This window comes from Oryzias melastigma, linkage group LG10 (assembly GCF_002922805.2).
Source record: "Oryzias melastigma strain HK-1 linkage group LG10, ASM292280v2, whole genome shotgun sequence".
Classification (NCBI taxonomy): Eukaryota; Metazoa; Chordata; class Actinopteri; order Beloniformes; family Adrianichthyidae; genus Oryzias; species Oryzias melastigma.
This window is the reverse complement of record NC_050521.1, coordinates 8,230,847-8,246,669: the sequence shown is the minus strand read 5'-3', so window position 1 is coordinate 8,246,669 and position 15,823 is coordinate 8,230,847. Positions and strand designations below refer to the sequence as shown.

At 37.7% G+C, this 15,823-nt stretch overlaps 1 protein-coding gene across 2 annotated transcripts in view; it reads left to right on the top strand.

Annotated features, from left to right (window-relative positions):
- Window positions 1-15,823, top strand: part of slit3 (slit homolog 3 (Drosophila)) — a 301,951-nt gene that overhangs the window by 273,648 nt on the left and 12,480 nt on the right. For both annotated transcript variants that reach the window (XM_024283656.2, XM_036214006.1), the window contains 6 exons: window positions 575-672; window positions 5,544-5,683; window positions 9,710-9,803; window positions 10,257-10,394; window positions 10,978-11,218; window positions 12,847-12,977. In XM_024283656.2, coding sequence (XP_024139424.1) covers window positions 575-672; window positions 5,544-5,683; window positions 9,710-9,803; window positions 10,257-10,394; window positions 10,978-11,218; window positions 12,847-12,977 — 842 coding nt within the window. The remainder of the gene's footprint in view (window positions 1-574; window positions 673-5,543; window positions 5,684-9,709; window positions 9,804-10,256; window positions 10,395-10,977; window positions 11,219-12,846; window positions 12,978-15,823) is intronic.

Genomic DNA, 15,823 nt, shown 5'->3' with positions numbered 1-15,823 from the left:
ACTTTGGTTCGAACCTATTTAAAGGAACCGAACCGAACGAGAATGATGTCACTCAAAGAAAATGGCTTACCTTTAGCGCCAACCACATTGAGTCAACTCATTCGCCACATTTTCACAATAAAGATACCACCATGTTGGAGCCAGATGACATCAGAAAACAGTGATTGGTCCAAACTGGTCTAAATATCTGAATCAGTGTGTTGTTTCAGTGTGAGACCACATCCCTCAAGGCATCTGATTGGTCACTTATAACATTAATAACCTGACTACAGAAAGACTTTCACAAGCAAGAGCATGGGAACAAAAACAGATCAGAACCAGAACGGTTCATGGAAAAGTGGAACACAAACTGAAGTGCAACTTTTCAAACCTGAAACACTAAAGTAACCATTCCCGATTCGATAGCTGACGAAGTGACAGCTCTTGGCTGTATTTGTCAAATAGTGAGGGTTCTGTTGCATTAGCAGTACAATGAGATGAAAATAGATTGGAATAAACACTTGTTTAATATTTATCAGTAAAAATGTTCCCACTGTAACGATCCCTAATTGTCTTGTCCACTTTGGTCCTCCAGGGTCAAGACTGTGAAATACCCATCAATGCTTGTGTGAGCTTCCCTTGCTTAAATGGAGGAACCTGCCACATTCAGCCCGGACACAAAGACGACTTCAGGTGAGCTGGTGTTGGTTTACAACCAACACTTCTGTTACATTTTGGAAAGTTAAGCCACTACTGGTGGAGCTGCTGCTCCTCAGCATCCAGAGGAGCCAGTTGAGGCATCTGGTCCGGATGAATGGAAGGATGGATGGATGGAATTTTGAGTGTGGAAGTTTTTGTCAGCACCACTTTGCTAATTTATAATTTTAGCAATGCTATTTAGTAGAGTTGTCCTGATCTGATCACGTGATCGGAAATCAGGCCTGATCATGTAGTTTCAGAATCGGTCAGAATCGGATGTGTCTCAATTGTGGATTGGATATTTATTTAATTATTGTTTTGTTCAGTGCTACTTATTTCAAGCTTATTACTACACATAAAAACTCTACTAGCAGTCTACCTATTATGAACGGATTCACATTTTTTTGCCATAAAAAGTGCACAGAAACAGTTCAGTTTTGTTCACATATTTGCAATTCTCAAATATTCAAAAAACTATTTTAATAAATCTTCAAAACTGACAGAAAATATCTCTCAGTTTATCTTAACTCGAACACGGATCTACAAAGCCAATTCAAAAGAAAAACAGATCAAGTTTTTGTTGTCTTTATGGGAAAACTCCATTTCACTGTCGGCAGCCAAGGGACTGTCTACAAAGTGAAGCTCTGGGAAAAAAATGGTTTTAAAAAATTAAAAATAACCAAAGCTAATAAATAGTTTCATCAACATAAGCTAATCATGAATACTCATCATCATATTTTTGCTTCAACAGTGATTTTAAATAAAATAATAAAAGATATAAATCACACATGATCAAAAATGTTCAAACTTTCTCACAGACTAATTATCATTTCTTTTTATTAGTTAATAGTTAGCTATTTTTCCTAGTTGATATTTGCTGTATTTTTTGCTTGATTGTTGAAACTACTTCACAGAGGCACTCCGTTTAAGCATTAAATTATAAAAGAAAACAAAAATCAGGGACAACCTGAAGCTATTTATTACATTTGTTCACTTTTAAATTTGTTGAAAAAGGTTTCAGATCTGGACTCAATATTGGAAATACTCAAAACCAAATGAGTTGAAATTGAGTCGGGTCCAAAAGATCTGATCGGGACATCTCTATTCGGTTATGTATTTGTGAATAAACAAAGAACAATGATTCTTTTAATAAAATGGATGTTGTAGGTCAGATCTAACACCCCTCCCCATTCTGCTGCCTCCCTTCGCTACTTAGAGACGTTTTGAAACCGTCACTGGATTCTCCCAGGAGAAAATTGCCCCCCCCCCAATGTAGACAGTGTGATTAGAATAGAGGCATGCTTCACTGAACAATGCATTAAACAAGATAACAACTCACTTTGACCTTATTATGTGTTATCCTGCCTGTCGGTGTGTGTGGGTGTGTTAATTTGTGTGAAGGGGGTGGAGGGCTAAAACAGAAAAAAGAAAGGATTTTAAAGAAAGAGGATGGATTGAAGTTACTCATTACATACCCCTGATGTTTTTATGAACCCCCCAGTTCTTTCAATAAGACTTATTTTGCTATCGTGTTTCTCACACACGATTTAGAAGTGTATGGGTTGTAGGGACGTAACGATTCATTTTAACGATCCATTCCAATTCACTGACCTAAAATGGATCCGGGACATCTTTATCCAAAACTTCCACCAGTGTGACTCAGAGATAAATACCTGCTACTGATCAGTGCAGGTGAAGTTTTCCAGATTCCTTGTATATTTTTGAGACAATCAAAATTTGTGAACAAACAAACAAGTCATTTCCAGGATTTTGCTATGTTTTGATCGCAACTATTATTTGAGGAAAGCCCAAGATTTGTCCCTCACCTTGCAACTTAACATTTTCTTTGCAACTTTACCACAACTTTGACCAATCTACAGTGACAAACAGGGCAATCTCAGGGTAACTCTTGATACGATACATGGCTCACGATACTGATTGTATCTCGATATGCCAAACATTGCAATAATCAATATATTACCTTTGTAATCTGTAAATACCTTTGATTCATTGTGTTGAGAAAAAAAAATCTGAAAAAAATCGAGATTGTGACTTTAAAACTGAATCTAATCAAATCGTGGCTTGTTACATCCCGAAATCATTGATTAAACTGATTAATCATCACACCTTTATTTTGTACTGAATGAATAAGCACACATGCAAACATTAGGGTGAAGTTTTTTCCTTCGTTGTGGTTTATTCTAAGATTCAGAATGGTGGATGTTTTGCTTTGAAACATCATGTCTTTGTGTGATTTACGTTTTCTCCACCGTCATGTTTTCCTCCAGAAATCATTCAAATATAATGAAATCTCTCCAGGCAGCTCTGCTTTGCTTTCATGGAGTTCACTCTCCCACATTCACAACTGGGAGCAGTTCAACACAATCAGTGTTTGACTCCTCGGCTCCAGGAGAGATGTCAGGGGTCGGAGCCCCTCAGCTGCTGGGAGTGAGGAGGAGGTCTCATTTCGTTTCTTACCTTTCTTCCAACTCATGTGGGATTTCAGATGGGTTTCCCTCATCTGTGCCTGGGAACACTTTAAAATTGAGTGGAATTGTTTAACAAATGTCTTGGGCATGACATGAAATATTAAACACTGGGCTTTTCTGCCAATCGTCTCTTATCTAAAACCTTCTGGATGGAAAAAACCACTAGAGAAGGGTTGCTTGGATAGATATAATATAAGTGGCAACAAACCAGAGACTGAAGATTAAAGGTTGTCAATAGAAAACGAAATTTTGTTTAACCTTTGAGTTAAGGTGGATTTTTTTACACAATTAAATTTAGCTGTTAAGTTATTTTTCTGTATTTCTTTTTGTCAATCAAAAACTCCTATAAAGTCAGGAATGCAGCCTTGGTTTATTTGTATTTTATCTTAAAAATATTTTTAAAAATGGAGAATTTTAAAGAAATCTGTAATTAAACTGTCAAGATATATTTTCTAGAACCAAATCTTCTTAACAAAGCCTTTGTCCTTTGAAAGCTTACTGCGCCCTGACATGATGGCCTTTAACATAGTAGTATGGTAATGCAATTAAAGCTCTCTGTACCCTTTACTGGTCCAGTCTTGATGTTAATATGTGATCAGGAAAAGCCCAAATAGAAAAGGATATGAAAGATAGCAAACCAGGCCGTTTTGACATTTTAAAGTATTTTATAATCAATTTTGGGGATATTTGAGGAGTCCAATTTGGTTTACAGCAAAAGGCCTGTTTCTTAAACTTTATAATTCAAATGTCAAGCTAGATGTCAACAACAGATTTGATTGTTGGAGCTGAACTCCCTCATCATTTCAGGCAGCATGTCTGAAAGAAACATTAATAAAAACATTTTCTTCTCTTTCTAGGTTTCTCATGCGCTCTGTTTCTGTGAATTTTAGATGAATCTTCAGTTTAGAAAACAGAAATGTGAATACAACGATGTGTCATCAAGGCTGGTATCCTATTGGCTTGTGTTTTTAACTTTCACAAGTGACATCTGGGACCTGTTGCTGGTTCTCTGTCTGTTATCAGCACCAGTCATGCTGCATCTCCTGATCGTCCCCCTAACATCTTAAAGACCCACTCCGATCATTGATCTATTGCAAAAGTCTCCCCAGTCGTCTTTTAATTATGATTATGAGGTTTTTAGCCAAAATATTTAAAAAAAAAGAAGTCAGTTCTTAGGACATATTTTCTGCAGAGCAGCAGTAGTTTTTTAGAAATTAACTTCTGAGTTGTGGGTGGGGCTGAGAGCTTTCTGTTTACAGTTTTCAGACTACAACTAAAGTCCAATATTTGAATTTGTTTTTTACTTGAGTTGAAAACTTGATTTTCAATGTGTAATTTTTATTTTTCTGGATTAATATGAAATTGTATTTTGATGATCAATGAACATTACATATGTGTTGCATATATATTAACTGTTTACTGAAATCATGAAATAATGTTCTATGAGATTAAAAAAAATCGACAAGCACTTCACTTTGCCACTAAAAAAAACTTCCATTTGATCTGATCAGAACCGGATTACATAACTATGCAAAACGGTAAAATGAATTAAGTAGGGGGCGATTATATAAGGTGGATTTTTCCCACTCCTTTTCAAGCAATCAATCAAACTTTACCTGACTTTAGTTGTTAATTATGATATTTAATGAATCAAATGTGACAAAAGCATGTAATGAATCTATGCTCGAAAAAAAACAAATCAATCAGTTGTCAATCATGTAAAAATTGAGATCAGTTGTTAATTTTTAGTACTGAAAAACGTTTCACCGTTAGTTTTTTTAAATCATTTGTTCTTATGTCTGTGTTTATCTCATAAAAGCTGCTGAACTCCATCGTGTGTGGGAGTTTAACAATCAAACAGAAAATTATGAGATCAGACAAAATGGTGCAGGGATCTGTTTGTTTGTGTGTCCCTTAGCTTCACCTGAGGAAGGTTCTTCTGTTGATAATCCAATCCAAATAAATAAATACGTTAATATTAAAATTAAAAAAGAAAAGGGAATCCAATCCAAGAAGTCTCCGTAACTGTTGTTTTAAAGCTAGAAAAAAAGAAGACGACATAAAGGATGAATAGATGTGAGAAGGATAAAACAAACAGAAAAAAATGTAATTTAATTTAAAACATTTAATTTTATGTTCATTCAAAGCGTTCGGGTAGATTGTGACTCTGATTGGGTAACACATGACTGTTTAAAACTTTAAAGGACAATGTCAGAGTGTCAACCCTGAAAAAAGCTGTTTTGTTGGGTTAAGTTTGCCTGAAGTTCGGTTGAGCAGCTGGTTGATTTGTCTGTTCTGTTTCAAGTTGTTTTTGCTAGAGTGTATGTTAAGATACGATAATGCTCCCTTTGTGTCTGATTGTGTTTGTGTGAACAGCTGTGTGTGTCCAGCCGGGTTTGAGGGTCAACGCTGTGAGATGAACCCAGATGACTGTGAAGACAACGACTGCGAGAACAATTCCACCTGCGTTGATGGGGTCAACAACTACACCTGCGTCTGTCCCCCAAACTACACAGGTGGATAACCCCCCCCCCACACACACACACATCATCGGTTACAACGGAGAATATTCCTGAAACCCTGAGTATTTTCTTCTCCCCTGAGAGGCCACAAGGGTCAGCGAGTCCCCACACTCACACGAAATCTTATTTTCCACTTTACTGGATGTTAACGCCGTAATGGACAGCCTATCTGCAGTGACCTGAAACAGTTCTTGCGGGAGGTTTAAAAAGCAATCACATAGAAGGGAAAGTGGGGGGGAGAACAACAGCAAAAATTGCAAAAGGGGGTGTCGTGTACCGGGTGAAAGGGAAAATAGACAGAGCAACGGAAAGGGCAAACAAGGACTGATAATGGCTGGAAGCTGTAAAATAGAGAAAGAGACACACTTTAGAGGAGCCTGGAAATCTGAACTGGAAATACTGACAGGAAAAGTCAGTTTTTTTACTGTGTTCTCTAATGCTATGTTCAGCAGGCATGAGACACATTCACACTGGACAAGCAGGGAGGGGCTACTTCTTCTTTTTCTACTGTTTACTATCACACATCCACCGTTGCAAGACGATTCATGCCAAATGTCAAAGAGGTTCAAATTTCACGAATCTCGCTCCAGGCTTTTTGTTTCACAGCTCTATTCCGATGTATGAAAAACTTCATGCCACAGAATTCCTGCCGGATACAAACTGCAATTTCTTCTGCAAGATCAATTTTTAAACAGTTGGCACATCCATGAATTGAAAGGGATGGTATTCATATGTCACAGCCTATTCTGGGTCTCTGTTTGGTCTAAGTTTAACCTGGTTTAACTTTCAATACGTGTTCAGTGGACGCAGGTTTTGTAAGTAGAGTCAAGGGTGTAAGTAAGCCATGGTGGTCCGGAGCAGCGTTCCGGTAAAAGAATTGGAGGTGGAACGCCGCTCCAGCTGAAGAGACCAGTTGTGTGGACGGTTTTTCGTCAGAAGCCCCGTCGATCTTATTAAAATAAAAACAAAAAATTGACAGTCAAGCTGTGAGCAGGCAGTGCTTTATTTTGATGTTTCCATTGTTTTTAGTGGCGCATCAGCCAGATGATTAAATGCTCTGGATATCTCTCCCTCCTGGTCTGCGCTCTCTTACTCCCGTAACAACAAATCCTCATTCCCAAGTTGTTACATATTGATGTTTGGGACCCATCTGCGTCACTTTTTGGGTGTCCCCAACTTGTCTTTTTTTTTCTTTGATATACTGGCTATTCCCATTAAACCAGGGCCGCAAACCGGAACCTGTACAGTACCGTGACGCCGAGCGCACCGGAACCCTAACCCAGGCCCCGTTCACGTCCAGTACCACGTCTGGTACCGGTTTGGGTCCGGTGCAGGTTTAGGCTACCGGGACCATGTCTCGAGGGTTCCGGATGATTATACGAACAGCCAGCGCATCAAATAATGATGAGTCTGGGACACCCAACACGTTAGTATGTGACGACTTGGGAATGAGAATGTGTTGTCCATAAGCAAGTCCAATTTACAAGCGCATGCCTTGTAAAAAGTAAATGGTGACATCATGGTAAAATAAAGCAGCAAATTATTTCAAAGAAAAGTGTAAAAAAAAGAACATGCAGAGAAAATGAACCAGGTGTTTAAGAGGAAGATCCAAAGTGAGGGTGAAGATGTGCAGGCCAACTCTTCTAAAGGAGAGGATGAAGAAGAGTAAAGGGGAGATGCAAGTTGGATGGAAAATGCCATGGAGACACCAGGGCCATCAAGCAAATGGGATTTTTCTGTTGCCAGATTATCTTTGAATCTGGACAAAATAACAACACGAGTGGATCTTTGCCACGAATGCTGGATTATCAAAAATGCCACAGTGTAAAAGATCTTGGATTGTCTGCGGAGGGATAGTGGTGGTAGTAGTAGTAGTACCGGCATAACACATTAACACACTCACCAACACACACTGCTGGTGATATCGTTGGCATTATCTCCACCCTCTGACAGCCACTTTACCACACAGATGCTGCACACCGACATGCACACACTCAGAGGAAAATGATCCCACAGCTGGTTTGTTGGGCAGCAGAGCTTGACAGAGTCAGTGACCTCATCACAGTTGTTAAGAGGACAGTCTACTGGTTCCTCTGCTTTTTCTCAAGCTCAGCATTCACAAATGTCACATAACCTTTACTCTTCACACATCTATGATGCTCATTTTCACATTGATCTGAAAAGACCCGAAAAGTGAATTCATGTGTTTTACTGCTGAAACACATAATTTATTACATCTATTAATGTTTTTTTGTCATCTTGTTATATAAATTAATTTATTGGTTTAGTTTGTTCTTTGAAATAAATCTATAAAACGTACCGTTAACTCTGACAATTTCCACATTTAGCTTGAACCACTAGGTAATTCAAGATAGTATCAAAGCTTCGTGTCTTTATTTTCTTTAATTTAAACTGAAACCAAAGCGCTCAATAAAAGTCAGTTTTAAGGTTTTCTAATTGCACAAAATAGAGTTTGGATGTACTTATGCAATATTTGGTGGGTTGTACTCTTTTCTTAGAAAAAAGCATTGGCTCCCCAAGCATGGGTCAATTATGGTACCTATAGGAATTAGATCTCCGTGGATTGACCTTAAGTCATTTCTTTTAAAATAGACACATAGAAAGTCAGAAACCCAGACAAACGTATCTGAGTCGAACTTATGTGCCAACATTCTGGAGTCTTTCATAAATAGTTTCTTCAGACCCTCATGTCATAATCTTATATTCCATGTGTTTGTGAAGGTGAAGGTGGTTTAGATTTTTTTCCATGAAAGTAGGTACAGTGGTATTTTTTATTTGTTTTTAAAATGATATTTTTTTAAATAAATGGTAAAAGAAATTTCTCCTTTATACTTCAACTTAAAGACTTTACGGTTATCGTTCCAGGATATTCCACAGTAAAGTGTGGATTGAAACAACACTGAAAAAGGCTGCTGTTGAAAGGCAGAGGAGGGAGGGTTGGTTTGATTTTATTAAAGCAGGCAGAGAAGGATGGAAATGTGTCTGACCTTTGTCAATCCCCTCCTTCTGTTTTTTTGGCCAATTCCAGCAAGTCTTTTTTACACAAACTGTTAACCTTTTTCACCCTTTGAGTAGGCGTGTGCATCCTAAGAGAGCCACCACGGTTGCACAATCGATTAACCTCGACTCCCTTTGCTATTATAGCATTATTTCCTCTATCTTTGTGTGGATGAGGACTTCTACACTGATCCCACTGCCATTCTGAGTTGGTAGAGTACATATAGAAAAATCACTTTTTCAATGTATTTTAACTATTTTACCAAAATTGTGTTCTATCTTACCAAAATGTCTTAATTTCAAACCTTTGTGCTAAAAATAAATAACAGTGTTGTTTCCATGCCTTATAACACGAGGACCATTGTCTCAACTGCTCATGATTTATAGGTTATAAACACAAAAAAGGATAAGCATTTTTAAATACCATGAGATGTACAAGAAAGGATCTAAATTTAGACTTAAAGGCTTAGACTCAACTATATTATCAATTTTTTTATATCAGTAGCTACAGAAAAAATAACAGTAAATACAAAAAAATAACCAAAGCAACAATTTACTAAATTTAAAAAGTTGTGAAGTCAAATATTCAGATACATGCAAGCAGGGCCGACTCTCGACATCTGCTATATATTAATGTTTTATTTTATATATTATTATTCATGTATTTTACAGTTTGACACACCACTCATAACTTTTATGTCATTATCACTTAAATTAACTATTTATTATTGTTACACTTTATTATTATTCACACATACATTCACACACTAGTGATGGCTCCGCTGCCGAACACTGGCGCCAATCTTCCACCAAAGGCAATGTGGGGTTCAGTGTCTTGCAAGGACACTTCAACACATGGGTGGGGAAGATGGGAATCGAACCCAGAATCTTTCATGACACTCAGAAAAATGAAACATGTATGTATGTATGTATGTATGTGAGCACATGCATTAATATAGACGGACGAGATGTGGTGAATTGAATTCTTTCCTTGTTTGCCAGGTGACTTGTGCGATGAGGTTGTTGATCCCTGTCTCAGTGGGTTTCACTCTTGTCAACACGACTCCAAGTGCATCCCTGTTGGTCGCAGTTATAGGTAAGTAACTCCTTCATTGTAGAGAATTATAATGAATTGGACAGGTTAACAATATATATATGTATATATATATAAGACCTCCGCCGCCACTTATCTCTGTATGTTAAATATAAAATGTGCTTCAAGTATGTGAACTACCACACAACACAGGATTCTTTATCTGTCTTATATAATATGCTAAGAAAATTCATCAATCACTCTTAAATGATATGTGTCCTTACTCTCATTGTTTGTGAGTGTCAATTATTCTATCTCATATATCCAGTGGTTGTGTCAAGTAGATTCAATGAATATTCTTTTATTATAAATATTTTTTTTAGATCAACCGTTAGCATGATGGAGACAAAGACATTTTAGTACATTCTAAGTATACCAATTGTTTGTTATTCTCAAAATGTGTATATTTATCCATTGAACATCTATAATTACAATGTAAATCCCTGTTCTTTTCAGATGCGAGTGTTTGCCAGGCTATGTGGGCCAGCACTGCGAGCAGGACTTTAATGACTGTTTAGAGAATAAATGTCGACATGGAGCGGAGTGTGTGGATGCCGTCAACGGATATACCTGCATCTGTAGGAAGGGTTTCAGGTGAGAGGCGTGGAAACAACCCAGACAAAAACACCATTAGGCACCGAACTGTCAGACTGGGAGTAAAATTCAGATGGCACTTCATAATCAGACACTTGACTCAAACCCACTAAGAACATGTGTGTGTGTGTGTGTGTGTGCAGCAGATGCAGCACCATGTGGTTAATTATAGCAGAGTCTGTTGGCGAGGGGGAAACAAATTTATCACAGGGACAGAAATGGAAAAAGGGAAAGGGAGAATCATAAGTATGCTGGGAACAAATCGAAAACAGGGGACAGAGACATTTGGAATAGTACTGTATTGCCATTATTCAAAGAAAAAGTCCAGATTTCAAGGATTCAATGAGATCCAGAGGGAGGCTGGTCATTGCACAAAATCTGTTTTTCATATCTTGCTGGTAAAATACATACATTTTGCACTGACATATTGCCTTGCTGTCTAGATCAGTGCAATTTCCATAAATCATAAAATGAGACAGAATGTAGTTTAACTATCAAAAAACTTTTATCAAAATACAAGCACAAAAAAAAAACAATAACACTCTCCTGATCAAGTCATCGTCTGTCCAATCTATTCCCTCAGCGGGCTGTTTTGTGAGAACCCTCCACCAATGATCTTGCTGCAAACCAGTCCCTGCGACCAATCAGAGTGCCAGAATAGCGCCCAGTGTCTGGTGGTTGCTGGGGAACCTATTTGCCGCTGCATTCCTGGCTATTATGGTGATAAATGCGACAAGGTGTCGACTGTTCACTTCCTGGGTCGTGATGGCTACGTGGAGCTGCCAGGCACTAAGCTCCGCCCAACTGCTCACATTTCCTTGCAGGTGAGTTTGATCTTCAGGCTTCTCTCATTCTATTCTATTTGTTTTCTTGAAAAAAGTATTAAACTGGTGTTTATGGATAATAACAAGAACGTAGAAGATACTTCCCTTTTATTTCAATGTTGTTGCCAATAACAAAGAAATACATGAAAAAATAACATTTTGCTTAAAAGCACTTTCAATACCACCTTTTTGTTAATAAATAACAGCTGGAACTCATTGAAATCAAGCATGTAGAGTCCTGTTTCTTGGTGTAAATGAAGCAAAGCAAATGTCTGCTACACTCTGTTTTCATGGCCCATTGAAAGCCCGTGCATGTGCATAGACACGCGTTCAGACACATGTCCGTTCAGGCAGACCACACTTCTGTACACCTGAGAGTCCGGACCTAATACAGGCGTATTTTCCTCATTTGGAAATGAAACCGTAACAAGAGAAACAAGAAAAGCAGCCGAGTCGAATTGAAATCGACCACCTGTTAGGGTCCATGAATGTGTTTGCTTGTGTTCACTCTTCTTGGGAGTTTTCAATATCAATGCCAAAAAGTTTTCCCAGAAAATCTAACGCAAAGGCAAGAAAAGGAGGAACTCAAACATCCATAGACCACTGCACATCATAAGTCATGCTAAGTTTTTTTTTTCTTTTGCACATACTTCTCAGTTTCCTTTTGGTCTGCATCCCAGTTTTCTGTTCACCTTCTCCTTTTTATGTCTACCTCTACCTCCACCTCTTCATTTCCTGGCTTTCTCTCTCTGGTTCTATCCTTACTTTGAGTTTTCTTCTTTTCCAGCAGCTTGTTAGCAGGTGTTCTCTTGGATATGCTCCATTGACATAAGAGCCTTAAGTACCTAGCCCTGTGGCCCCGGTTCCACTTGCAAGTTAGTTATCACTAACAAGTGTTACATGTCAAGAGTTATATGTCTTGAAGAAAAGAACTATGACTCCGCAGACACGTGTGTGGTAAAATTGGTTCCCTCTTGGTTTCCTTCGTCTCAGGTTAAAACTTTGATTTAACTGTTCCGTAAAAGTGAAGTGAATGTTGTTAAGTGGAGGGGGTTTCTGTAATCTTTCAAATGTTGACTTAACATCTACACAATGCCATAGACAACAGCGTTCACACAATCATGAGCCCAGCCTGCAACCCAAAGAGTTTACTGCCATGTACAGCTTGATGTACATTTTATATGGTTTTTGAATATACGTAGAATCATATTATTTTTAAAGTTATAAAACAGCATCATCAATGATTATGACTAATTTTACAGAATCGTTCAGCTCACCAGAGTTATATAAGTCGTTGATTAGGAGCAGATCGTTGTTTTCATTCAATAATCCTGGTCTCTCTTTTTTTTATCGAAAGTTTTAAATATAAAACTTTAAACAAGAGGGTAAAGTACAAAAATGTTCATATCTGTCTGAAAAATGTATAAAGTTTGTAGAAAGGAGTTTTCTCAAAACATCTTACTTTGCAGATTTCACTTTTTGCTGACTATTTATGTAACGTATACACCGTAATAAACAAGGGAATACTTTACTACAAATATATCTAGGCTTTGATGTTCACAGATTTTCCTGTTTTTGCAATTAATTTGTCTTTTTAACCATTATTTCTCAACATTTGAACATCCTAGGTGGCTACAGAGAGAGACAACGGTATTTTGTTGCATAAACAGGACCATGACCCCCTGGCTCTGGAGCTTTATCAAGGACATATACGACTCATTTATGACTTCGCCAACTACCCACCAACTACTGTGTACAGGTAAATACAAAACGCAAACAAAGTCCTTTTATGTTCTATACATTTGCTTTCAATTGCCAACAAAAAACACACATATGACAAAAGGCTGACAAACACATTTTTAAGGAAACTTCACTTACAATTTCCATTTTTAAAAATACCAGCTTGCGATTAAATATTCAAATGAACATAAAGTTGAAAGACTGTTACAATTAAAAATAACATTAACGATGCAGGTCCAAGGAAACACATAAATGTAACTACCTGAATAATACTCATATTCACTGTTGGAGCTGAGGAGAAATTATAAGAGACAAACATAAAAAAGACTAAATAACCATGAAAAGAAGGAAGTATCTCCTTCTCAAACACCAGACACAGAGTGAAAGGGTTTGTGTTGATGTTTGTGTGCTTTTTACTGACTCCTATCGATCCAGCATTTGCCATTTTGCTTTGTGTGTCGTGAAGAAAGAGCAAAACAAGGACAGGAATATGTTTTTTTTCCAAAACTCTTACTAGCATTTCTAAACTCCAGATGATGCCAAATCATTAAAAAATAAAGTAAAATAGCAAACATGATTACTCACCTATGTTGGAAAAACAGTGTCATAATGGTTGTTCTTGTCACGTTTTGTGTGTGTGTGTGTGTGTTTTTTTATTTACAAGTACATTGTTGTCTGAAATGATTGGCCCTAGTACTATCTAAAAAGTAGGTCAAACAGCACTGAATGGTGCTTGACTGTAGAGAGGTTTTCAGTGGAACCTCACAGGACGCACTCCACCCACTCCCCGCTTTGCATTCATCCTGCGGTGGATTTGGTAGTTTTTCACCTCTTTTCCACATCAAAAAGGTACACAAAGACCTGGTGTGTTACTGTTTTTCAGAGTTAATGACAAGATTAGTTTATAACAGCTGCATTATATATTTTTTCTCTATTGGTAAGATTGTGGGAAAGAACTGCTAATAACTCATTTGAATCTCAATAATAATTCTAGGTAATAAAGGGTGGTGGTACATATATGTGAGTAGAAAAAGAAAGACAGTTTCCTTTTTTTACAGGTTAGCTTAATAAAATATGTATTGAGGCTTCATTCATTAGGCTGCATATGTGTAACTGTTCAGAATGCATGGCACTGTGGAAATGACAAGGAAAAGACCAGAGGAAGGCATTATTAGAGAGGAAGAAGAGATCAAATTACAGCAGTGGAAATGATGGCATGAATCCAATGAAGCTCTGGCACACATGTGCTGGGACGACCGAGGTGATCAAGTCGTTTGGGGAACATGGTCTATTGAGACACAGTGATAGGCTAAAACGACCAGATATAATTTCAATGAAAGGACAAAGCAACAAAATAGGAATAAACTCACCTAAATGGGTTCAAACCGGAAAACTGAGATGGACAAACAGAACTGAACCATGGTGAGAAAGGATTTATGATGAGAAAATGGATAAAGAACAACAGAGTGCTATATTTACCAACAGTATAGTACTGAACATGTTCTCTTCACTATCTTCCCAACCAGTTTAAAAGGTTACATCATCTTGTCTTTATATATGCAGACGTGGTTAAAAGACTAGTTGAAGTTCAAACAAAGTCTGGATAAAGGAAGTGGAAAAAAAGGTTTGAGTGACTTTGAAGTTGGCATGGCTGTTGGTGACACTTGAGCTGCTCTTAAAAGTTCAAGAACTTTTCATTTCCAAGGATTTGAATGCAAATCCTTAAAAAATATATTTGAATTTTATGAAAAAGACAGAAAAAAGAGAACTTCCTCAGAGATGTGCTTTTTATGACAAAATGATTTGATGGTTCCAGAAGTCGAAAGAGATTTAAAAACCTGGTTGTGGATGATAGTAAGTAGGAGAAACTAGTCAATGCAGAACCACATTTCGGAGCGTGACACACTGACCTTTAAAGACAACACTGGGAGCTGCTAATTTGTTTTTTTAATTTAAACTACTTCATGAAATACGAATGACAAAAGGGAAACCTGGACAGTTGACATTCCTTAAGCTTTAGTCACAACTTTCCCTACAAGTGGATGCAGGCTGTCTGCAGGTACAAAATGTGCAAACCACACGGGCCACGCAGGTGACTCGTACAAAATTTAAAAATTGTAGACAACTCGGGGAACCCGTGGAGCGAAAATGTTCACGCACATTTTTTTTCTACTAGCTTGCTGCAGGTGACCAGTCGTCGTGAACACCTAAAGGGCCTTTACAGGCAAAATCAACTGTTGAGTTTTTATGTGTATTACAGTGTTAATTCATCACTATAATCAATTAAAAAACAGTTATTTGATCCGTTCACGCAGTTCTGAGTGATCCTCTAAAAACCTGAGCTCTATGCACCAGCCCCTCTCAACCCACGAAAACGAGTCTGTGCTGTCTGTGAAGAGCCAGTGTGAGTACCTGGCTAGAGTGTGGCGCAATGACATCGTATGATGGCATCACCTGTACGTCATAAGTGCTTGTAACTGACATCATATTTCAAAATACTTTTATCACATGCATGCGTTTCATTTACTTGATGTTCTTTGAGGTGACAGTAAGAACCTCAAGACCACACCTGCGGTCTCCTTAAGATGTGGCCGCCCCATCTCTACAACCCTCCATGAACCGACAATCCAATCCAAAACCCTGCAGCACCTGTAGAGGTTCATTTGACTAAAGCTTTAGTTGGGTACTCTATAGATGTCAACCACTGATAAAGTTGTTTTTGATATTCTAAAAAAAAGAAGAGTTAGGACGTTGAAAAAAAGAATTACATTTTTGGTTTTCCATCATTCATGCTGCCTCAAGTTCTTACATATAAACAGAGAACTAAAAAAGAGATATAATAAAAGGAAAGGTTTAGAACAGAAA